The sequence below is a fragment of the Protomyctophum parallelum genome (assembly GCF_964188405.1).
Source record: "Protomyctophum parallelum genome assembly, chromosome: 10".
Classification (NCBI taxonomy): domain Eukaryota; kingdom Metazoa; phylum Chordata; class Actinopteri; order Myctophiformes; family Myctophidae; genus Protomyctophum; species Protomyctophum parallelum.
This window is the reverse complement of record NC_139704.1, coordinates 14,662,955-14,688,081: the sequence shown is the minus strand read 5'-3', so window position 1 is coordinate 14,688,081 and position 25,127 is coordinate 14,662,955. Positions and strand designations below refer to the sequence as shown.

The 25,127-nt window shown below is 40.7% G+C and overlaps 2 protein-coding genes across 2 annotated transcripts in view; both read left to right on the top strand.

Annotated features, from left to right (window-relative positions):
- Window positions 1–3,588: 3,588 nt before the first annotated feature.
- Window positions 3,589–12,586, top strand: vax1 (ventral anterior homeobox 1; the record flags this gene model as incomplete). The annotated part of the gene is made up of 3 exons (XM_083774268.1): window positions 3,589–3,816; window positions 5,716–5,903; window positions 12,047–12,586. Exons 1-3 carry the CDS (start codon window positions 3,597–3,599, stop codon window positions 12,584–12,586), a joined length of 948 nt encoding a protein of 315 aa, XP_083630394.1. The 5' UTR covers window positions 3,589–3,596.
- Window positions 12,587–21,974: 9,388 nt separating this feature from the next.
- Window positions 21,975–25,127, top strand: part of atp6v1ba (ATPase, H+ transporting, lysosomal, V1 subunit B, member a) — a 43,244-nt gene continuing 40,091 nt past the window's right edge. The window contains exon 1 of the mRNA XM_083774444.1: window positions 21,975–22,155. Within this exon, the coding sequence (XP_083630570.1) occupies window positions 22,059–22,155 (97 nt within the window). The 5' untranslated portion in view covers window positions 21,975–22,058. The remainder of the gene's footprint in view (window positions 22,156–25,127) is intronic.

Genomic DNA, 25,127 nt, shown 5'->3' with positions numbered 1-25,127 from the left:
AGCATTAAATGTGTTTAGAGGACACCTCCGATTTCCTGCGTTGATGAATGGAAGTGTAATGAAATCTCCCCTGGTTTGGTTTCCCCTATCCACATCCCTACACATGTTCACTGTTAGACTGTCGTACCAGTGTAATGAAATCTCCTCTGGTTTGGTTTCCCCTATCCACGCCACTACACATGTTCACTGTTAGACTGTGTCGTACCAGTAAATCTCCTCTGGTTTGGTTTCCCCTATCCACGCCACTACACATGTTCACTGTTAGACTGTGTCATACCAGTAAATCTCCTCTGGTTTGGTTTCCCCTATCCACGCCACTACACATGTTCACTGTTAGACTGTGTCGTACCAGCAGAGGGAATCTTATTAGACATGATGAATGTGAGACTGATGATGCGAGTGATTACTAGTGACCCTGTGGTTTGGTCATTGTCAAGCTGTGTGTGTGACTGTGTGTGTGTGTGTGTGTGTGTGTGTGTGTGTGTGTGTGTGTGTGTGTGTGTGTGTGTGTGTGCGTGCGCGTGTGCGTGTGTGTGTGCGTGTGTGTGTGTGAAAGTTCCTCGGATATTCCTGTTTTGTAGTTGATGTACAGCTTGAATGGGAACGGATCTAGGATTAGTCCCTAGCCAGTCAAGTCACTCACAATAGGCATTATTCACACGGCGGCCATGAAAAAGTAGGGTGGTAAACGGGGTAGCATTTCATTAACTTAATGGCAAGATGGCCGCCGTGTGAATATGGTCTATTGAGAAGTAAGTCTTATTCAAATCACATGAACCTCACTTGTATCTCATGGTATCTCTGAGTTACCGTGTGGGGGTCCCCGGAATGAACGTGCCCAGGGCTCATACTGTAATGTAGTCTGTGCCACTTTACGCTGTGCTGTACTCTACTGGCCACTTTAGGGTGTGGGGGTGTCCGTGCTGGGACACGTACGTACGTACACATACATACACGTACGCATACATACACACAAAGCTGCGTAATGGAGCGGAGGCACCGCTCAAAATGGTATGATGTGCCATGCTTCATAATAGCTTCAGTATTGTTTTATGGTGACTACTATTGTGTTCTGAAACATTATTGGACAATACTCCCTATTCATTATCATCCTTTTTCTTTATAGCTGAAGTGGATAGGACTAAATATAAAGCAGCCACACAGTGGGGAGCAGCATTTAAGTACAGATGCTTATGCCATCTGATCCAAGAGCACACAGCGGGGCCACAAGCCCACAAATGACGTGGCTGAGTACCACTTTGACTGGAATTATCTCAGTTGTTGCCAGCATTCAAGATAACATTCAGATTCTGCTGTGGCTCTGTATTTGAAGGACTGGCATAGGTGGAGAGAAATTAATTCATATTTTATTGGTGTGTGTGTGCGTGCATGTGTGCAAGCATGCGTGCAGTGTGCGTGTTCGCGTTTCTGTGATGTGTGGTATACGGTAAGTAAGGGTGTTTGTGTTGATTAGCACAACTCTTTTTGGAGGGTGTTTTTGATCTCAGCAAAAGTGTAGTTGTCTATTGTAAATACATATATTGTAGAAATGTAATAAAGCACATTCATTTGCAGGTAGGTACAGTGCAGTACAAACACATGTATGCGTTACAAGTATTCTTACAAGCACTTAGCAGGAACTGTGTGTGTGATATTTCTTGCAATATACAGATCAATTGGAAACACCAGCCTTTTATCCTTCTTATCCATTGTTTGGATCGAAGAGGCCAAGACGCTGCATCCTCAAATCTGTTTCCCAGGCTGGGGCTCTGCAACACAGCTTGAGAAGTCTAGGTCCCCTTTAGTCACTCTCTTTTTACCTCCTTTTTTACCTTTCCCTAACAATGGCTCCTTCCTCACTCCAAACAGAAGCCCCCCAAACACTCCGTGAATAAAGTTAGTCCAACATGCGGCCCTTAAACCCACCCCGAGACTGCTGCCGGGCAGCCACACTCATGGGATTGTTTGGTAATAGTCCAATTAGATAATTGCCATCTTTCACTCCTTTTCCTCTCTGTTTCCCATAAAGGCATGAATGGTGCTCAGGGAGGGGGGCAACCTGAAGAGGGCTTCTGGCCGGCTAAGGTGACGAGAAGAGCCAGAGAATGTTCTTTGCACAAGGCCATTGGTTTGAATTGAATCATTGTAGCCTAATCAATGGTCTTATTGGATTACTGGCCACTGCTGTGTTCAGAGATATTGTTGCACTGACAATGAAAATAGCTAAGAGTTGGTGGGTGGGTGTGTAGTGGGCTGGAAGTAGAGTGGCAGAGAGAGGTGGGGGCCATTCCAGGGGTATGTATGTGAGAGAGTGTAGGCAGTCTAAGCACTAATGACAAGTTTGGTTCCCCTTTTTGTGTTTTTCAGATGCGTAGGTTAAGATTATGAGAGCTGCAGACGGTTTCTGGGGTGTGTATATGTGAATAGTTAGGGATGTGGCATTAATTACGGGACCTTGTCTGGGCTTCTCTCCTCAGCCGTTGTTTGCTGTGGTCAATTGATGGCCTACAACACAGGAAACTTTTAACTGTTTTGTTACAGCAGAGCCCAGCAATTTTGCAGTTTTTGGAACCGACTTACAAAATTTGAACAAAGTGGATTTATTCTTCATCTTCTCTGTCGCTCTTATACTTGTCCTCTTGTTCTCTCTCTCTCTCTCTCTCTCTCTCTCTCTCTCTCTCACTCTCACTCGCTCTCTCTCTCTCTCTCTCTCTCTCTCTCTCTCTCTCTCTCTCTCTCTCTCTCTCTCTCACTCTCACTCGCTCTCTCTCTCTCTCTCTCTCTCTCTCTCTCTCTCTCTCTCGCTGTTGCTTCCTCTTCTGTCTCTCTCTCTCATTCGCTCTCCCACTCACGTACAACAGTAGGCTATAGCAACGGACGCTGTGTGTAGCAGCGATCTGTTGTTCGGCAAGAGACCCCGACATCCATGTAATCAAAGTTACCTTTCATCCTCAGTCAACCAGGTACAGTTTGAAAAATCGGAGGGAAATAATGGCTGGACATGTCCTGCGGATGGAAGAATGAGGTGTCCAGGAACTTTTTCTGGTCTGGAAGAGTCGTGCCTGTGCGTTTCTCTGTTGCGAGACAAGACCAATCATTGGTCTTGATTCCCTGGGCAGAGCGCAGCCGAACTGAAGGGGACGGGACGTGCGAACCCCTCCATTAAGATGTGATCTATTTCCCCAAACAATTTAGTGTATTCATGAGGTTATGCGAATGTGGAGGCTGCAAGAATACCGTAATCAATTGTAACAGCAAGTGTGCGTCCATGGCTCTGATTATTTGGAGATCATCTATCAGTCTGATGTCTATGTAACAAGGCGAGGGGAGCATTAAATCCCTGTCGAGTTTCACTGAGAAGTCCATGATCATTGGGCAAGGGAGTTTGGTCAGCGATAATAGGGCTCCTTAGTCGGCTAAGGGAAGTGTTTCTCTGGACATTAGGTAGCTGACTCTGCCATAAAAGGTGCTGCTTTGAAAGTAAAATCTGCTCTGCCCAGACAAACCAGCGAGCAATATTGTCCGCAATCTCTATTTTTCTCAACTGACAAAGGAAAAAAAAAGAGGCGGACGATCGGAAAGGTCCAAGAGGATAAATGAGCATGGAGGTCAGGTACAACCAAGAGTCGGAAGCAATGGTGCTGAAGAACGGACTAAAGGAAGGGAAAGATGGCAAGGACTCTCAGGGCAGCTTGTCCAAGAGCTTCCTTAAGGAGCAGCAGGAATCCTTCACCCCCTCTGGGACCGGGGAGAACTGCGACAAGAACAGGGGCAGCACAGGGGACCCAGACTACTGCCGGAGAATACTAGTCCGAGGTGAGTTTTCTTTTTCTTTTTTTAACAACTTGTGGTGTTGTTCATGTTGTATCATTCTTAGACAAACCATTTATAACATTATATGATTAGCAGAACTCTTAGAAATGATTATAAGTATAAAAGTATAATAATTAACAACCGTTAATGTTTAAAATATTACTTTTGCAATATTGCACAGCATTCCACAGCATTCTCAATATGTGGTGGTAAAGCTGTTCCCGCCACAGGTATATTTTAGGCTTTATTATAAATGATCAATTGCTTAAGGAAATAATGCAGTGTTTTGCCTGTGTTCCTTAGTGTTGCTTTGAACTTGTAGTAGGCCATTTTGGACCATGACAGTAACACAAACTATTTAAAGAAAACAAACACTAATAATATAATTACTAAATAGTTATAATATATATAATATAATAGTTTAGTCCTTGATTATTGCATTAATTATTTTTACATTTAGAATGGGCTAAAATATGCTAAAATCTTCACATGTTAATGTTTCATTCATAAGTAAATCTATTTGATTAGGTATACTTGCCGTGTCAAATTAGTCTAGATTTATGCATAATATGCCACGTTAATCTGGCTTTAATTGAACAATTTATGATTTGTTGTGTATATTTATTAGTATGAATACTCCAGCATTTTAGAACTAATACATATGTTCTATATCTATGTCATATAGTCACAAATTTTCAATACAAAAATACATTTTCAATCTTAAATAACTCACACAGTCATTATTTTGAAAATAAATGAATGAATAAATAAATTAATTACATTTATGTTTATAAACATTCAGCCTTTGTGTCAATAATGTTCACTATAAATAAAGTATTGGAACCACTTCCGGTTTGCATGAAAGAATATATGGATTTTACATAATTTATGTCATACTAAGTTTAAAAGCCAAACACCATGTAGAGCTTAGATTTTAAATAGTATTTGTCCTGTATGGTCTGTATAGTGACACAAGTAAAATTAGCTGAAATTAAAAGCACAATACAGTGATTTAGATTTGTTTTTATTTTGAAATTAAGTAGAGTTGTTGTAGTTGAATTTCTTAAATTTTCTAAAGGTGTTTATACTTTTAATGTGTGCTGACCAACATAATTTAGACCAAATCACTGTTTACTTATTTAATTAAAACATAATAAAACATGGCATATCATTTTGGAATAATACTTAATACAACTAATACTGTGTAAGTACTTACTACGTATTAATTATAATAGTAAGAAATGTATCTCATATATATATTACTTCCCAATGTATGAATGAATGAACCATTGTAAGCGCTTTGAGTAGGCACATAGTGCATAGAAAAGCGCCATAAAAATGCAATTAAAAAAATGCAATTCATTACTGGAAGAAATATATATTGTATATGTATACGTGTGCGTGTGTGTGTGTGTGTGTGTGTGTGTGTGTGTGTGTGTGTGTGTGTGTGTGTGTGTGTGTGTGTGTGTGTGTGTGTGTGTGTGTGTGTGTGTGTGTGTGTGTGTGCGCGCACTGGTGTGTGTGTATAATTTAACACATTTTATTCGATATGGTATGTAGATTTCAATGTTGTTAAATCCATAATAATAATACAACAACAGTGATTGTAATAACAATTAAATTAATAATAACAAACAATTAAATTAATAATAACAATAACAACAACAGCAACAACAACAATATAATATTTTTTATTCTATAAAAGAAAAGAAACAACATAAAGTCATGCTAAACCGACAAACCCACATATCCTATGAACATTTAGCTTGTTCTTGTTTTTAGTTTTTTTATATATGACTTTACAGCCTTGTAAATTACTGTATTGTATTGTATTGTATTGTATTTCCTTGTATTATAAGTCATAGCCTTTCTCACACGGCTCGGTTGGTCTTCCTTTTGCAGATGCCAAAGGCTCAATCCGAGAGATTATTCTGCCAAAGGGACTAGATTTGGACCGACCCAAGCGGACTCGCACCTCCTTCACAGCTGAGCAGCTCTATCGGCTGGAGATGGAGTTCCAGAGGTGCCAGTACGTGGTGGGACGGGAACGCACAGAACTGGCCCGGCAGCTCAATTTGTCTGAGACGCAGGTAATACAGACGGACATGCTAGCGTTCGTTTCCATCCATCCTATACACATAACAAGACATGTTATTATGTGCTCAGATGGGGTGGGCCCTGTGCATTTATTTTAATGATCAATCAATCAATTTATTCAATTAATGTTTTAAAGAAAAGATACCATGAAATTGCTTTTTATTTTATGTCATTGTATCATTAAAACCGCAGTGTTTTGACAATAATTATTTGGGGGCCCACTTGCAAAATCATCACAGCCCACGAGGCCCACAGGTTGAGAATCGCTGTACTAGTGCATACTGTTATACAGAGCATGCAACACACTGGATGCAGTAATGCAGAGTTGCAGACCGGTATATAGAGCATGCAACACACTGGATGCAGTAATGCAGAGTTGCAGACCGGTATATAGAGCATGCAACACACTGGATGCAGTAATGCAGAGTTGCAGACCGGTATATAGAGCATGCAACACACTGGATGCAGTAATGCAGAGTTGCAGACCGGTATATAGAGCATGCAACACACTGGATGCAGTAATGCAGAGTTGCAGACCGGTATATAGAGCATGCAACACACTGGATGCAGTAATGCAGAGTTGCAGACCGGTATATAGAGCATGCAACACACTGGATGCAGTAATGCAGAGTTGCAGACCGGTATATAGAGCATGCAACACACTGGAGCAATATGCAATGTCTGGCCATGAGGGAAGCAAACACATGGCCTCATTGGCCTGTCTGAAATCTGTGGTAACAGGAGGAGTGTGCACTACGGTTAAGTGGGCACCTCGGTGCACAATTTACTATTTTTCCCAAAACCCCCTTTTTTATTATTATTTTTTTTAGAAAGATTGTGTTAAATAATGTAAAGTATAGGCTAAGTGATTAGAACATCCTTGAACATGGCAAAAATGTTCTACAATTGCAACACATTGCTACAAAACTTGTTTATCCAATAATTCTTGGCATAAACAAATTAGTATATTTAAATTTAGGTCTGATGTACCGTGCATGTTCAAATCATGTATACTTTACATCACTTCACACCATTGTTAAAATCTAAAAAAAAATAACATTTTGGACAAAAACAGGCCATTTTAGATAATGGTGCCCACTCTTCCTTAGTGCCCACGAATCTGTTGATCCTGCCCTGAGGAGACACACTAAAAATAGCAACTAAGGGACGAAGAGGCACAGAAATAACAAGCTGTAAAGAGAGTATAAAAAAGCAGTCCATAAAGAAACAAGTTTTGGGCATGAATTAAAAATGTGTGTATATGGACTGCAGGAGTTTGAAGAGACCTTATACAGGAATCATTTGTATCTGAAAACAATTTACTCAGCTTGGCCCTTGATTAATGAATCCTGTGAACCACTTTAAATGAACCCATTAAAACCGGGAAAGCCCATGTGTCATTTTAGATTTTAGCTAATATATAGCACATTGGTTGGCTATTCAAAATGAGCAGATATATAAGCTCATAGCACGTCACTTCGTGCCACGCTATATGAGTTTGTAGAGGTGCTATTTTTGAAAGATCAGGAATATTTGTCATTAGTGTTTGAATATATATATTTTTAAATCAACATTTTTAACTCATTGACGTCATGAAAAGGTTTGAGAAAAGTTTTTCAGAAAACAGTTAGTATTTAGAAGACATTTTTAGAATTGGCCTCAGGTCTTAATGGATTTAACCCATTTTGGGCGGGAACCCCTTTTGGGACTATGTTATGCTTTAGCTATTGAAAAATAGCAGATCCACAAGCTCATAGCGCGCCACCGAGTGGCGCGCTACCGAGTGGCGCGCTACAAGCTTGTAGGTCTGCTATTTTTGAAAAATCGAAGAACGACTGACATAGAAACATAGCTTTTTCAGAAAACTGTCAGGATTTAGAAGACATTTATAGAATCGTTCCCAGGTCAAAATGGGTTTAATTGAGTAAGGCACATACCGTATGCACAAAAAGAGTTGAACATGGATAGCACTTCCCTCTCCCAGTCCCTGTACACCACAAACCAGAAGGAAAGGTTCTTTTAGAAGATATAAGAGCTCTGCAAACGGATGAAATACTATTCAGAGAATTCCTTGGTTTTATTCGAGCTGCATTAATTTGCACTGAAGATTAAATTGGGCGAGTGCATTTTATTACAGCTACCGACATGTTTCTGCTCACATAATGGCATATTTGCAATGAATTAGTTATATACACAATATGAATAATTCAATAATTATTTATTATAAATAATTAGTTAATTCATTAATGTTAATACATTATTAAATAGACAAATTATACAGCAAATTTAATTAACTCAATACTATAATATTATTCTAATATAGATTATGTTTTATTTACAATTCAGAATCTGAATGACCTTGTCACCACTGTCCTATTGATGACAATTTTATAACACCATGCCTGAGTAACACTCGTTCGTTTAGTTAAAGACAACGGAAATTGAAAAGTATGTTTTGTATGAAAAATCAGGAGCTTTTGCACTTGAGCTGCAGGGTCAGGAAAGGGCCACACTCTGCCTGCTGTGGGTGAACTGTACTTGCACTCTGTATCTCGTGCTGCCACCATCACATATCAAACTTAGTCAGTCATTCTATATAGTTTTGACTTAGGGGAAAGCAAGCTCTCCGCTTCAGAGCTTTGGTAGCACTTTTAATTTATTTATTTGATCCTGCAAGCTGGCTAATGACACAATCTGCCTCTCTTACTGTGTATATGTTTATAGTTCATGCCATGAATGTTTTAGTGAGACTAAACTAGCTTGACTTTGAGCAGGGCCAGTGGCAGGCCTCGACCCACATAGTCGCTTTGGTTACAACCTCTTTTTATCCCTTTGCAAAACTTTAAAATGTCTTTTATAAATTGTGGTCGAGTTCATAAAATATTTGATGTTACTATTATAAATAGTCTACAGACCATTTCCATTATACTGTTATTTTCCCATAACACATTAGTATATATATTTTTTATTTGTGATATTTACATGCAGCCATGCTCCTTGATTACTGTGAATCTTAAATGTCTCCTTTATGTGCTGATGAAGTGCCCTCTAATGACAGCATTGTTAAATTAACATATTTGCAAGGCTCTCATGTGTTACATTAATAAATAAGAACCATTTGCTGTAGTTTGCACACTTACTGTAATCTTCTTCGTTTGAGCTGCTGGCTTCACAGCATATGTTTTTGGTTGGTGTTGTTCATACATGGTGAATGCAACCTTAGTACAATGAAAGCTAGGCAAGATACATCTTCAGTCTGTGCCCCTTTGAGCATTTATATTGAAAACAGGATATTGGATACTTGGATTACAGTGCAGTTCATATTACCCTGAGATAATAATACAAATAATAATAAAACAGTTCTTAACAGCTGGTAAAGAATTAATCCAGCTGTGAAATGAGGAAAATAAAATATTCCAATGTGATTGGGCGAGCGTAGTGTTGAGTAAGGATGCTGGCTGCTGATTGGTATGTGTAATTATGGTCAATGTGTGAAAGCAATCAGGTATGATTGCTGGAGATTTCATCAAGGATACATGTAGTAAACAATCACATTGGAAATCTCTCTCTCTCACCCTCTTCCCCCCCCCCCCCCCCCGCAAAATTGTACAACAACTGACATATGGATATTTGAAATTGACAAAATGGATCAGCCTAAACGTGAATTCATTCATTCATTTGAAATTATATTAGTGTTCTTGCCACAGTCACATTTCAATCAATATTCTGTAGGAGGATATTCTTTAGCTTTCTTTCTGTTTGTCTCTACAGTTTAGTAACCTGTTTCTTTGTCTCCAATATCTATGTCCATTATAGTCCCCTGCTTTTTGTTGCTTTGGCATGATGTGAGAGAAAACCCATAAGACATCACAGTAGTAGTAAAAGTAAAAAAAAAAAAAAAGAATGAAAAAGCTATAATCATCATATAATTTCATATTTCCATTTTTTCATGTAGTGTAACATTGTCTTTCTGTACACATTGGTTTCATAACCTTGGAGATAGATATATTATGGCATTTTGTTTGGAGTTTGTTGTTGGCCTGTGTGTGTGTGTGTGTGTGTGTGTGTGTGTGTGTGTGTGTGTGTGTGTGTGTGTGTGTGTGTGTGTGTGTGTGTGTGTGTGTGTGTGTGTGTGTGTGTGTGTGTGTGTGTGTGTGTGTGTGTGTGTGTGTGTTACACATACATATAAGTAAGTAAGTAGGTCGGAGAGGCTTATTCTCGTGTCAGCCAAGAATGCGGGAGCCTATCCCTGTTTCAGTGAGCCCCCACCACCCCCCCATTCAAATTGACAACAACCTTAATAATAGAGAAAATACATTATACATAAATACTGAAACTAAATATTATCGTTATGGAAAGTTTATGCATATACATAGGCTCTATATGTAAACTCTTAATTTCCATTTTCCAGCCATTCAGTTGCAAATATATATAAGGCCTACATATATATATAAATATAATTTGGCGACCCCCCCCCCCCCCCCCCGAGGGGTCGCGACCCACAGATTGAGAACTCCACTGGGAGATGGGTTCCTGAGGTGGATCAGCTCCCAGTACTTAGCACATCACTTGTTAAGTTACGGCACCAAACCATGCTACTCAAACACTGAGTTTTGGAGTCCGGGATCGAACCCATGACCGCGTTGTCCAAATATATATAAATATATATGAATGATGCATATAGGAAGTATGCATTGTAGATCTACACAAGCCGCTTAATAAATGTATTACAGCGATGTTTTCTCAGTGATTTCCTTCGTTCATTGTGAGATCTGAAACAAGTGCAGAGGACATTTTGCGTCCAAACCCACACATTAAAGTCCCCCAGTGTTGATTGTTCCAGTTATAATTCTGAGAGTGTAAATGTTAACTGAACACTCAGGATTTATGTCTAAAGAGGCTGAAAAGTCATTTTATGTGTAAAGGCTATTTTAAGCTTTGATTGAATTATCTGACCCAGTGGCATATTTATGTAACACAGTGGGTCTTCTTCCCCATGATTGAATGAAATCACAGCTGCTATTGGATGTAATCAAAGTCTACAATAATTACTTAATTGATCACTGTGCATGTGCGTGCGTGTGTGCGCGCACGTGCGTGCGTGTGCGTGCGCGCGCGCGTGTGTAGCATACTGTACATGTGTATGTTTAAAAAAGGTAGTACTACAGTATAGTGATGGGGTCACGTGCATAATTTATTGCATGAAAACGATGAGCCAGTTGGACTGAACAAATCAACATACCAGTTTTTACAACATATCAATGTCCATTGTCAACATCGGCCACTTAGTTTACATTATAGGTGAGATATCATGTTTATGTTTAGTCCATGTCCATGGTCAGTAAATGTCACAGGGTCATTTTGCTAACATTAGCTAAGTCACTATATCGTTAAAAGCCCTTGTCAAGCAAAGTTTGACAAGGAGAGTATTACAGTAAACTAAACAGTGTATCGACTTTGAAAAGGGCAAATTACCTATACAGTACCTAGTAACGTTCAGTCTCATAAAGTGTTTTACACACTATTTCAACATGAATGGCAGATAATTACATTTTAAAAGCCCTTTTCAAAGTCGATACGCTGTTTAGTTTACTGTAATACTCTCCTTGTCAAACTTTGGTTGCGAACTTGCAATCCACTACATGTACACATTTTGAAAACAAGGTCAATCTCTAGCTAGAAATACAAATTAGAGTGGTATGGTTAAATTATAAAAGTTTGCCAATTATCATCAGTACTTAGCCCTATCATTACGACTGTATACCATCACTACAGTTCAAGACCCAACAACATTTTGCTGCTTTTGTGTATGAGTTAGTGATGAATTGATTGATTGAATACTTCATTTGACAGATGCACGAGGTACAGCCATTTGAGCTTAAAGGATAACACAAAAAAGTTGTGGTTCTTGATTGATCCTTGATTCTTCTTAATTTACAACTGGTGTCCACACACACGCACGCACACGCGCATGTTATACGTATTAATACATATCACAATTCTGAGTGTTTCTTTATACTGTACTGTAACTAGGAATTTGCTGTGATTTTGCAGTGAACAATATGTGCCGTATGTGATTTAATATTCTATGACTGCTTGTTCGTGGACCATAACATTTTCTGCTTCCTTTGCCAAGGTCAAAGTATGGTTCCAGAATCGGCGCACCAAGCAGAAGAAAGATCAGGGCAAAGACTCTGAGCTGCGTTCGGTGGTATCAGAAACAGCTGCCACCTGCAGCGTCCTCAGACTGCTGGAGCAGGGTCGGCTCCTCACTCCACCTGGCCTGTCGGGCCTCCTGCCCCACTGCGGTGCTGGCACGCTGGGTTCAACCCTGCGGCCTCCCTCAATGGGCATGGCCAACAAGAGCAGCAGTAGCAGCAGCAGTAGTGGTAGCAGCATAAGGACAACAGGCGGGAGCCCACCTCTCCCCACAGTCACCAGCTCAGGGACAGTGGCAGGCCTGCAGAGCTCTCCCGTGGGTCACGGCCTGTTTAGCTTCCCCATGCCCTCCCTGCTTGGTGGGGTGGCCACTCGCATCTCCTCTAACCCGCTGTCCATGGCTGGCTCTCTGGCCGGAAACCTGCAAGAACTATCAGCCCGCTACCTGAGCTCCTCTGCTTTTGAGCCTTACTCACGGACTGGCAAAGACTCCATGGACAAAAAAGTTATGGAATGATGATTCCTTTCTGCAAAACAAAAGAAATCTCCCTCCGGATGTGTTTGGGATGACTTCTTAGCTTTTTGTTGTGTTTGTTTTCTTCTGCTTGGTCTCTCTCACCTCTCAGTGTCTTGTGTGTTCTCTGTAGCAGTTCATGTAAATCCTGTTGCACATCTGATTCATAAGGAGAAAAAAGCTAAAACCTATACGTGCTCATTCTATCAAAGACGGCAGTGGTGAAAAGATTTTGCACACATTTTTCATCTCCCTGTTGTGGGACTGTGATTGAAAATACTTAGATACATTCCCATGAGATTACAAAAACAGGATTTCGTTTTTCTGTTCTACAACTTTCAATCGATTCAGACATATTTTCACGTTACAAGAAGCCTGCAGTATATGGATGCTTGGTATAGCAGTAACTTGATGTACAGCAGGAAGTATAGGGGCATTGATTGAGACTATTAGATGATGTACCTTTTTTAATTTGTTTCACTATTTGTTGGGTAGATTTATGTCGTAGTGAGTCGCTAGTTGGAGAAAGAGAGAGAGAGAGAGAGGGAATGTCTGTGTGTGTGTGTGTGTGTGTGTGTGTGTGTGTGTGTGTGTGTGTGTGTGTGTGTGTGTGTGTGTGTGTGTGTGTGTGTGTGCGTGCGTGCGTGCGTGCGTGCGTGCGTGCGCGTGTGTGAGAGGTTGTTGAGCACTTAATTCAGTCACCAAATCCAGGCAACAGATAAGAAGAAAGAGTTGAAAATATTGCTTAAACCAGGCCCTTTTCTTAATATAGCTTTGCAGACGATAAAATGCCATTCAGTTCCACCTCATCTTTGGAGATCATTGCACATACCAAGGGGAGCACAATGCATTTGAATCCATTTACATATGCAGATGTCTTGCAGTATTATGCTATGATAACATGCTTATATATATCAGTTTGTATTTTCTTTCGTGTTTGGACCAAAACAAACTAAAGAGATGTTGTCAGTAAGATAGTTCAATTGTTCCGTGTTGGTTGTTTTCTAAATAGTTTTGTGAGAATTTTCTCCTACATGACTTTTGAGTACTTGAGTCTGAAATTTGTGGCATTCATGTCTTAAAGATGCAGTTCCCCACTTTTTGTGTGTGATTTTGATACCATGGGTTTTCAGATTTTGGTGTACAGTTTATATTCATTACAGGGGCTTACACAGGATAGGGAAACAAAAGCGACAGGCGGCGGAGAGTTTTAAGAAGACTTTGAACAGAAGTAAGCTGCTTGCCTTGTTAGATAGTGATGACATATAACAGAGGGTTTAGCAATTTTCAGACAAAATAATACATTTCTTCCCCCTGTGACATTATCAAGATCCACAATTTTAATGACAGATTTAAGAGGGCAGATGCACGATGGGCTGAATGGAATTACTGTAAAAGAATGGAAAATGACTAATGTACCTTAAAATTGTTATTTTATTGTAAATTATTCACGTCTGTAATTAATAGATTATTAGTATATCTGCAAAACAATGAATGAATGAATGAATGTATTAGAGAGGTGATAAATGAATCAAAGCTCTTTGGTGGTGCTGTTGTGAAATATCTTGAAATTTGTGAAATGTGATACAAACGTGCTTATATATTATGTATATGGCTGCAGACAAAGCCAGCTGTGTGTTTTCTTTCTAATTTTTATCATACATGTTGCTATATGATGATGATCAAGTTATGATAAATTTCATCAGTTATACCTCCTATAACAATGGCCTGTTGTGTATTTAACTGAAATATTTTATTTATTTGCTGTTATGGTAACATTTGCATTATATTCATAAATGACTCACCTTTTAGTACATAGTCATACACAAAGTATTATTATTAATTCTATGAATTACAATAGAAAATCTGATTTTTGAGCGGTGGAGCTATACTAATAGAGACACTATTTATGTTTACTTTTTCAATAATAATAATAATTTAAAGTATTATAATCGGCAGATGATACTGAAATGTCTCTTGAAGCCAAACCATGCAGCCAAAATATATTTTGAGACCATCTCACTAGCTTATTGTTTTAAGTTACATTAATTTAAATCCACCAGTTTTAAACACATACACAGAGCTCTCCAGAAAAGTAGTGTTCAGAAGTATTTAAATGAAAACTGATGTCAGCATAGCCAACTATTGGTCAATAAAGATAAATATAGCTACAGCTCAGGTCAAATTTTCAAATGCTCCTCTGCAGCTCTATACAGTACATGCCATAAAAGTGTTCTTCGTACTTAGTCGGCACTGTGCACCACATGTTGTCACACATTATTACAAAACAAATTACATGAAGTTGAAGGATTTTAATTTAATAAAAGCTGTTGAAACAGTTGAACTACTCACCTTACCATAGCGATATGTACCGTAAAATAGCTATATTATCATTATCTTTGGGGACACGATATCTAATCTGCATTCTTCATATACGGCATGTTCAAGTTCAGTTATAGGTTGTTGCAAAAGAAAATGTTGCGCGACATTTCATTCGACACAGATGACGTATTTTCAAGTGAAAAGTGAAGCATAAATTAGGCTTGAGTATGTAGGGACTGTCCTGTAGCAGAGGAGACAGAGGGTCTTTTGTCCATCCCCACTGTGAGCCAAGGCAAAGAACCCCAACCTTCCCACTGTGTCTTGGGAATCTCCCTGGAGAGAAAAGGGGTCACATTTATGCTTCTTCACCACCCTCCAACCCCCCCATCATCCATTCTCTCCCTTCACCCCAAGTCCAATTAGAAAGAAGGTCGGAGAGGTTTTTGTATGAAAGGGGGCTAGGGCAGTGCGTGAAGTTGTGTGTGTGTGTGTGTGTGTGTGTGTGTGTGTGTGTGTGTGTGTGTGTGTGTGTGTGTGTGCGCGCGCACGTGCGTGCGCCCCCCATGTGCATGGAGGGGAGGGAATGGGTATTTTCATAGCTCCAGACCACCAACACATTTTCTGCTGTCACATGGCCCTGCCTTTAAAGCTAAGACCATGGGAGGTGAAAGAAAGGCTACATCCTGTCTTGTCAGTTTTTTGTGCCTCTTCCCTTCTTTGCCATACAGTGGATATGGGGATTAGGAAGCTATGGGGTCTCGCCAAAAAAAATGACCCTCTTGTAGCACATACGGATCCAGTGACCTCTTAGGCCCTAATGTGCGACCAGTCTACAGGATCTCCTTCTAGGCCTCCCAAGGCTGTGAAAAGCCTGCACATTAGCCACTCTGCTAACCTCACTAAATAATTAATCCAATTAAGCAATCAAAGGATTGCTTGGAGAGACCACCAGCCCCCACCCACTCAAGGCAAGTCATCCTCTTGTTCTAGAATCTATAGATGAACAAGGACATTATTACAAAGTCTTATGGCAATGAATTGTATTGAAATACTAGATTGATTAATTGGCCATCACAGCTACTGTACACCTACAGTATTGCACTGTTAGCAAATGCATGGTTAATGTCATGGTGCTGTTAGTTCTACAGTATGTGGTCCAAGGGCTGGGTCTGCCCCCCGGACCGTATGTTGCCCACGTGTGTTCTATATGGTATGACAATAAACCTTATCCATACTAAAGGAGAGAATCAAACATGCACGCCAAAAGTAAACGGACAGAAAGAAACTGCATCTGCAGGTGGATGGATGGACAGATGAATTAAGGAATGAATCGAGGATTGTTAGTTGTTTAGTAACTGGCTATCTTACTAGCTTGATCATTCATAAGAGAGGATGATATAGGGACAAGCATGGTGCATATCCTGACCTGATATGAGGGTGTAGGTTTTTAAGTTAAACTGCTAAATAGAATATTTTGTTATTCCAAGAATTGTCACTGCACTGACTGCAGGTGTAACTTTTTTGACCACTTTCTTTTTTAAACTATAATTTTATCTAATGTAATCCTGGGCACTTCCTCTGCCAACCTGGGGGCGCAGCAGACTGACCTCATGCTTCCTTCTATGCATGAGGAGTCCAAGCTGCTTCTTTTCACCTGATAGGGTTGATTTTCCCTGACCGGACATAGCACGTGGAAGGAACATGTTATTCCGACTAGTTCCTTTCACCTTCATCAGGTGCCCCGGCTGGCCAGGGGGAGATACAGTAGTTTAGAGACCAATATTACTGCATGTTTTTTGTGAGGGTACCTACCCTAGGGGACACGGGGAGAACATGCAAACACCACACAGACAGGCCCTTTCGCTAAATATAGTAACAATATAGGGTTAACATATAGCTAACCCTATTCCATCGTACAATAAACTATCAAATGGGGCTTAGGTGGTTAAGGAGCCGCTCAACCATTGCGAAACGCTGCACATCGCTTTGGGTTAACTTTTGTTCCAGTTTCAGTCATGCTTTTACTGAGGGGAAAGAAAAACATTAGTCCACAACCATTTGCTTTTTCAATCAGAGTAGCCTACTGAGCATGAATATTCAGATTCTTACCTTACTTGCCCAGATGCACAGATGTGAGGTGTTTATGGGAAATCATATCCCTTTGAACTCATTGTAAAAGACTCATGGGGGGAAAAAAGATGATATTTCTAAAATGAGGGCAGTGCTCCTGTAGGCAGGAGTCCTTCACTTGCATTAATTTGCTATTTTTTGCATGCGGCCTGAAACGTTTGGATGAGCTCTCCAGGGGCTGCTGTCAGCATAACCATGGCAGTCCTCACCACTTCAGTCTGTAGTGCTTTTTCTGCCATCAGAGAGGTCAGAGGTGTGTGTGTGTGTGTGTGTGTGTGTGTGTGTGTGTGTGTGTGTGTGTGTGTGTGTGTGTGTGTGTGTGTGTGTGTGTGTGTGTGTGTGTGTGTGTGTGTGTGTGTGTGTGTGTGTGTGTGTGTATTACTATACTTGTGAGGGCCAAACGCTGAAAAACATTCTGAGGACAATAATCTGTTTCCCCCAAGAGAAAATCTATAGTTGGGCTTATAATTATACATTTAGAGGTTATGTTAAGGAGTAAGGACTCAATACAGTAAAAACTTGCACGCAATCTCACACACCGGAAATAGCAGATCCACAAGCTCACATACTGTACGTCGCAGGGTTAGGGCGAAAATGGCCAAAACATGGTTAAATGGCATTTATAATATTGACTTATAATATTGACTTATGAAACGCAAATATAGTAATACAAGTGTGTGTGTATGTGTGTGTGTGTGTGTGTGTGTGTGTGTGTGTGTGTGTGTGTGTGTGTGTGTGTGTGTGTGTGTGTGTGTGTGTGTGTGTGCCTGTGTGCGTGCGTGCGTGCAAGCATGTGTGCAGTCTGAGCACAATTCTTTGAGTGTTTATTTTTCTTTCAGTTTGGTTGGGCAGAGGGGGGGAGGATGTTTCAAAATGATCTTCAAACACTTGCTTACAACCTATTGTGCTGGACATGCTGTGTCAAATGAGACATGATCAGAGCTTCAAAAATGAGAAAACAGCAACTGAGTTTTTAAGGGGAAAAGCGAGTGCAATCATGCTATTTTACCTGTCACTCAGCGGTGCACTCAGCAGATACCAGGACATTGTGTGGTTATGGATTGAGCAGAGAGACAGCCACAATGGTTGCTCAAGCCAAGGTCACAAAGCAATAGTAGCTTAACGACTGACAGATTTCATTCAGCCACAGTTTAATAATATAACAGTGGAATAGGATGAATGTGAGCAATCAGCATTTAATCTACATATTGATGACCCATAGTCGGTACATGGCCGTCGTCACTAGATGGCCACCCTAGAAAGGTGTTCAAGGTGTTTATTTGTCACATACACAGACAATACAGCTGGTATCTTCATATGCATCCATGCAGTAACAGTATTATACTTCAAGCTTCCAGTGGATAATAGTAATTGAAAGTAAAATAAATGGTGATAAAATAGTAAGTACAGTCCTTATACTTGTGTATAACCAGTACCACTGTCAACAATCCTGCACAATCTATATGTACAGTATACATACTGTATGTGCATTACTGAAAAATAATAGTATGTATATATACGTGAACGACATCTGTACAGTCTCTCTGTGTCTGTAACATTAATCCAGATACAGTTATAGCTGGTCTTGTGTTCTGGTGATGTGCTGCATGCATGCACTGTTGTAACGGTAACAGGAAAGGTGGCAGGTGCGCACCAAAACATTCTGGGCACAATGGGCTAGAATGAGTTGGCACTGTGGGAAACCGGAAGACTGGACACTTTGGGGTGAGAAGGGTGCCCACTTTTCCTGGTGCCCACTATTTCCTAGTACTCCGTCTTCCCAAAAAGATGGTGCATAGATTTCCATAGTGTATACTGTCTACCTTTAATTGCTGTATTCGTTTTAAACCACCCTCTATAGCCCTTGCCTTGTAGTCATGTCTTGAGCATCTGCTGTACCAGGAAGTGATGCAGTCAGTCAGCACATGTCAGTCACAACCTGCTCATCGGGAGCAATTAGGGGTTCGGCGTCTTGCTCAAGGACACTTCGACACTAACTCAGGGGGACTCCGCGGAATCTAACTGTACAGCCACTCTACCCTTGAGCCACTGTAGTAGAGGTAGTTTCTCTTTAGTCTGTGGACATAGAAGAGGCTTGTCTTTCCACCTTACAGTATTGTGTATGTCAGAGCCCATATGATGTTACCAGCCAAGGTAACACATTGCTTTCACAGTGGAACTTGAATTAGCCTCCTGTCGTTTGTTTTGTTTGACGTGAAAACGGAGGTTGTTATCCACTCACCATGATGTCAGGGCTCTTGTTATTGTCTTGATGACTTCCATCCTTTCCAGTGTGGCCATGTAGTTGACATCCATGCAGGACATGGTGTGACTGCAACACCAAGTAGGCCTATCTGACAAAAAGGAAAATGACTTGCTTGTAATACCAAGCCTCAAAGCCTGCTATGACATATGACGTCGTAAACTGAATAGTTTAATAATAATAACTAGAAAATACTGCTCCTGAAGAAAGAGTGGAAGCTCAAGTAGCTCGGTAAGCTTGCTACTCAATGACGATGGATTGACCCACATGATGTCACAAGGGACGGAAATAATTCCTTTAAGAATCCCATTAATTTCAATGGGGAAATTCAAGCGGCCGAAATGATTTTTCTCAGACGGATGGCTGGCATCCACCTTAGAGATAGGTGAGAAGGTCAGTCACAAGAGACACAGTGGCGGATTCAACTATCTGGGGCTCCCAAAAAAGTTGAGCCACCGTCGGGGAGCCAGCGGGTGGGCGGCAGGGTCCCTCCGCCTCGGGGCTCATGCATATGTTGAGCAATTTCTTTTATGGACGTTTTTAGCCCAAGGAGTGTTTTTGAGGCAAAACTAAAACTAAAAACTAAAACAGCTTGGAATGGATTCAGCATCATGAAAACCCCCTAGTTTGACACATCACATGCTACATAAAGCATGATGAAATAGTCATAGTCATACTGGTGCTCATGAACCAACACATACATAGGCACACACATAGGTGAACACGGACATTGCTGTTCCTTGGAGTGGTTGCACCTCTCAAAAATACATCACATGGATGCACCTGGGACGTATCCTCAGTGATGTATCCATCCCAAGGTCATCTGGGTTTTGGGTCTCCCAACATCATACCCCTCACTCAGGTGACCCAGCTGGGGTGATCAAGTCCCGAGTTACGTCTCACCAGGTCCACTCCTGCTCTCACCATGCAGGTCCAGCCCCTTTGCATTGCACCAGACTGCCGTTTACATTCCGTCTGCCACCCGTCTCTCCAGTCGTCACCAGACTATTCCTGGTTGTCACGTAATCTATTCCTATGAGTCACTATAAATAGAATAACTAAAACAAAAATACATCGCATGGATGCACCTGGGACATATCCTCAGTGATGTATCCCAAGGCCGTATAGGTTGTTAATGGTATGGTCACATATTATGCCAATTATGAATATTGCTCAACATATGCAAGTTTGCATCCGGCAGTTTCTACCTGCTGGGGACCCATACTCAGCATTTCTAACATACACAATGATGCATGGATGGAGCTGAGAGAGAGAGAGAGAGAGAGAGAGAGAGAGAGAGAAAGATCCAGAAACGGTCCAGATGTCAGGGAAGCAGATACCCATTTTTACTTGGCTGTACCAACATAGAACACACACACACACACACACACACATACACATACCTGGGGTTAAAAATTTGTTCCACAGGGAATTTTAACATGGCTGTGAATGACCTGAGGGAAAAAGCAAGAAGGGCTTTCTATATGATTAGAAAATCTATCAAAATTAACATTCCAATTCGAATTTGTCTGAAGATTTTCAAATCAATTATTGAGCCAATTGCCCTGTATGGTAGTGAAGTGTGGGGTCCCCTGGCAAATCAGGAATTTTCTAATTGGGACAAACATCCAATTGAGACTACCATCACCAGGCCTTAAAATGCCAAGAGGAGAACATGAGTAGGAGTCCCCTCAGTCAACTGGTCCTGAGTCTTACCCCCACCACCCCTCCCCTGACTAAAACAACCTCCACTAACCAAATTATCAAAATGCAACAAGAACATTATATCACATATTGGAAAAACACAACAAAAACCCAAAGTAAATTAGAATGCTATTTGGCCCTCAACCGAGAATACACAGTGGAAAACTACCTGACCACTGTTACTGATCCAAAACTGAGTAAGATGTTGACTATGTACAGACTCAGCGACCACCGCCTTTGATTGATTGAAATATTTATTAACAGTTTGTAGAATTTGCAGTACATTTTAAGCACAAACTCAATACAAAGACTGTTAACTGTGAGTGGACGACCCAATTAAGCATTACACTTGTTTACAACAGGGTCCACATTGTTCAATTCATCAAAATTGGCAGTAGAAACAGGCAGACACAGACAGAACTGGCTGCCTAGAGAAGACAGACTGTGTTCACTCTGCTCTCAAGGGGAGGTGGAGACGGAACTACACTTTCTGTTACAATGCGACAAGTATAAAGACATCAGAGAATCATTCTTCCCTAAATTTAAAGAAAAATATAAAGAATTTGAATCCACCATTAATAACTCATCACTCCAATATGTTCTGGGAGAACAGTCCAAATGCACAGTTTTGGCAGCAAAATATGTATGGAGTTGTCATCAACTGAGGGACAGCCAGTGGACAGAAGAGACAGGTATATCTGTCTGAACAGGGTCATTAAGTTGCTGTTATGTTTATGTTTGTTAATTTATTTTCATTGTTACTGTATTGCTTGTTGTTCATTATTGTTGGGATGTTTATTGACTTTTGTTTCGTTGTATGTACGCTTTGGCAATGTAAAACATATTTATCATGCCAATAAAGCCTTTTGAAATTGAAAATTGAGAGAGAGAGAGAGAGAGAGAGAGAGAGTGAGAGAGAGAGAGAGAGAGAGAACACATCCGGTTTGTGCAAACTGATGTGTCATATGACCACTGGCCCTCTGGTATCTAGTCTCTAGTTACTGAGCGCAGCGTCTCTCTGTAGTTCAAGGTGCTTCTTGTTCCATTCCTTCGACCATGGCGGCACTGGCGATGGACATCAACGGCGGCATGGCAGCAATGAGAACACACACCCAGGCTGTGACCAGAAACTACATCTCTCAACCCAGGCTGAGTACGTATAATGTCTAGCCGTATTAGACAGACTAGCTAACATGCTAGTTACATTGGCTGTAGTGAACTTGCTAACGGTTGTTGATATATTGCTAAATTCCTATGCTAGTAAACTGTGACTCCAAAATACACAGGGGCCAGTGTCAGTTCACTTCTGTTTACCTCGAAAGAACATTCGGTCATATTGGTTTTATTGGCTAATTCTGATTGCTTTGTTTGCACAAATTGCTCATCCGTGCCTCCAGCTAACACAACTAAGCTACGTAATGCTAACGGTGTCTGGTCCAGCTAAATAAATCGGGATGTGATGTGAATATCTACAGCAAGTACGCCTGTGTGTGATTGTCACGGTTTCATTATAATGTACAGAACAACTAAGAATGGCTTTATAGCAGAGCAGATGTCACGACTGACTGACTGAAAATCAGCTGACTGAGATGGTGAATGAATGAATTCCAAACGGAATCATCTGTATTGTCTTGACAACGTCTCAGCTATAAAGCTATATGTTAGAAAATGATGTGCCGTCATTCCTCTTTTTATATGTATCGTTGATTTCATAGGTTATTAGGCCTAATAAAAAAAAACTTTGGTTTCCGGTTGCCGACCGACTCTATTAAATATGCGCGACTCATATTATTTTATTGGCATTTGGTGGAAAAAAAAAAAGAAAAAAAAAGAAGCTCAGAATGCGACCGAGTAGGCCTAAGACCCAAAAGGTCTTTATTAAAATTATCTTTGATGAGACCATTGGGACGCGCGAAGTCAAAATAAAGTTTTCTTTCGTCTAAAATAGCACGTGCGCAAATGTTTTGGAATGCGTCATCGCGAGGAGACGCACAACACAACAGTGACAACATACAGCATGGACCTGTGCACGGTGTCTGTGACTGTCCACTGCCCGTGCAAAGCACCGCCACAGATCATACGATTGAGTACAAAAACATTTGAAGACATAATTAAGGAGGTGAAACCGTGCCGGTGTCGGTTTAAGTCCGCAGAAGGGAGACACGACCGAGCGGATAAATGGACTATCATCTCAGCCGACATACTCTCCCCCCCACCCTGGAGCCTCTAGGCGCCCAGGCTGGGTGCGTGCTGGGCATGTTTGACTTTCGGTATCTATAGCCCTGAGATGCGAGGAGGAGGAAACCCATTCGGCTCATGCTTCTACCCCGTCAGAACGTTAGCTAACGTTAGCTTAGCCCCATATATGTGCTCGGAGCTACATAATGAGCGTAGGGAGAGGAGAGGGCACATATGGGGCTAACGTTAGCTATGTTTTTGTCTTTTAATAACTAGCACTATAGCTATGTTGATGCCAGCAACACGTTCTAACTTTTTATGTCAAAACATGAATGGGCGTAGGGAGAGGAGAGGGCACATATCATATATGGGGCTAACGTTAGCTATGTTTTTGTCTTTTAATAACTAGCACTATAGCTATGTTGATGCCAGCAACACGTTCTAACTTTTTATGTCAAAACATGAGCTGGAAAGCAGAGGTTGTTTTACGTTAGGTGGGTTGTTGCTGACACCACCGTTACCTAAAACTGGATGGCCAATAAATGAAGTACACGTGATTTCACAATGTTTACAAGCATGAAAGATTCATGCCACCCCAAAACACAGGCGCAACTAAATAAAATAGGGGGCTTGCAAATGTAGTCTTAGACCTGCCATGATTCCACAGTTCAAATGAACTGAGTTGCAGGCAGGAGGAGGGGCAGCAGTTTGACGTGACTGTGCATTTCATTACTGTCAGAGCCTTCTAGTTACTGTAAGACAGTACAATTTACAATTTAGGCATTTATCAGACGCTCTTAATCCAGAGCGATTTACATTAAGCAAGAACAAAAAGCATGGGAATACATCACATAAAAATAATTTATCATGAAACATGCGTATTAAGTATTCAACCAGTGTGTGGACATTCTATTCAAAGTTTTCAAATGTTTAGCTGTAGGCATGTAGACGTAGTGTTATGTGTACTTGAACCATTCATTATTTAAAATATGGTATTTCAGGCAAATATTGAAGTTATTAAAAAAGAAGCCTATCCATCATTGCCGTAGGAAAAAAAAAAGTTTAAAAAAAATCCTCTCTACCCATCCTTCCCACGAAAAATAAAATAAAATAAAAATAAATTCCTTGCTACCCAACTTTCCCACGAAAAATAAAATAAAAAAATAAAATAAAATAAATTCCCTACCTACTCAGCCCAAAAATGACAGCCAATCGGAAACCAAAGTTTTTTTTTTTTAGGCCTTATGATGCTAACGGTGTCTGTAGTCGGTGAGTCGTGACAGATGGGGGGGGGGGGGGGGGGGTTATAATCCATCATGTGACGTGATCACGTGAGAAGCGCACCCTGCAGCATGATTCTGCATGCAATTGCAACCCCGTCTGTCTGTTGCAGAGAATCTGTAGTTCTTCTAATTAGGTATTCCCTGGTTCCTGATGAATATAGCCTCGGAAACCTAGACATTTTTATTTCCAGGGAGAAAAAAATATAGCTCCACATTAAGAAGAATACTCTGTCTGTAGCTGTGTTGTTTATTGCAAAGTAACCCCAACAAGTGAAGCATTGTATTTTTTATACTGCTGTGTAATGACTAGCCCCACAAGTCAGAACCCAATGGTACTGATGTTTCTGACATTTTTGAGACCCAGTTACCATGGGGTCCTATTCCACCTCTACCCTGCCACCTGGTACGCGGACATAAATAAACATAAATGGCGTCGGATACGTCATTTCTGCGCCGTTTGAGGGCTTCTGTTCGTTTGAGTTATTCTGAATGTGTGAACACTATAAGTACCTATAAATACCGCTGCGAATTATCCTGTGCCGCGGAAGCTTTTGGTCGCTTTGATTCTTCTCTTCCTTCCTCATTTATTGACACCTCATTGTACCGCCTATCTGGCTAGCTAGTGGCTATAGCTATGACAGAGCAGATCAGAGGCAGGAACGTA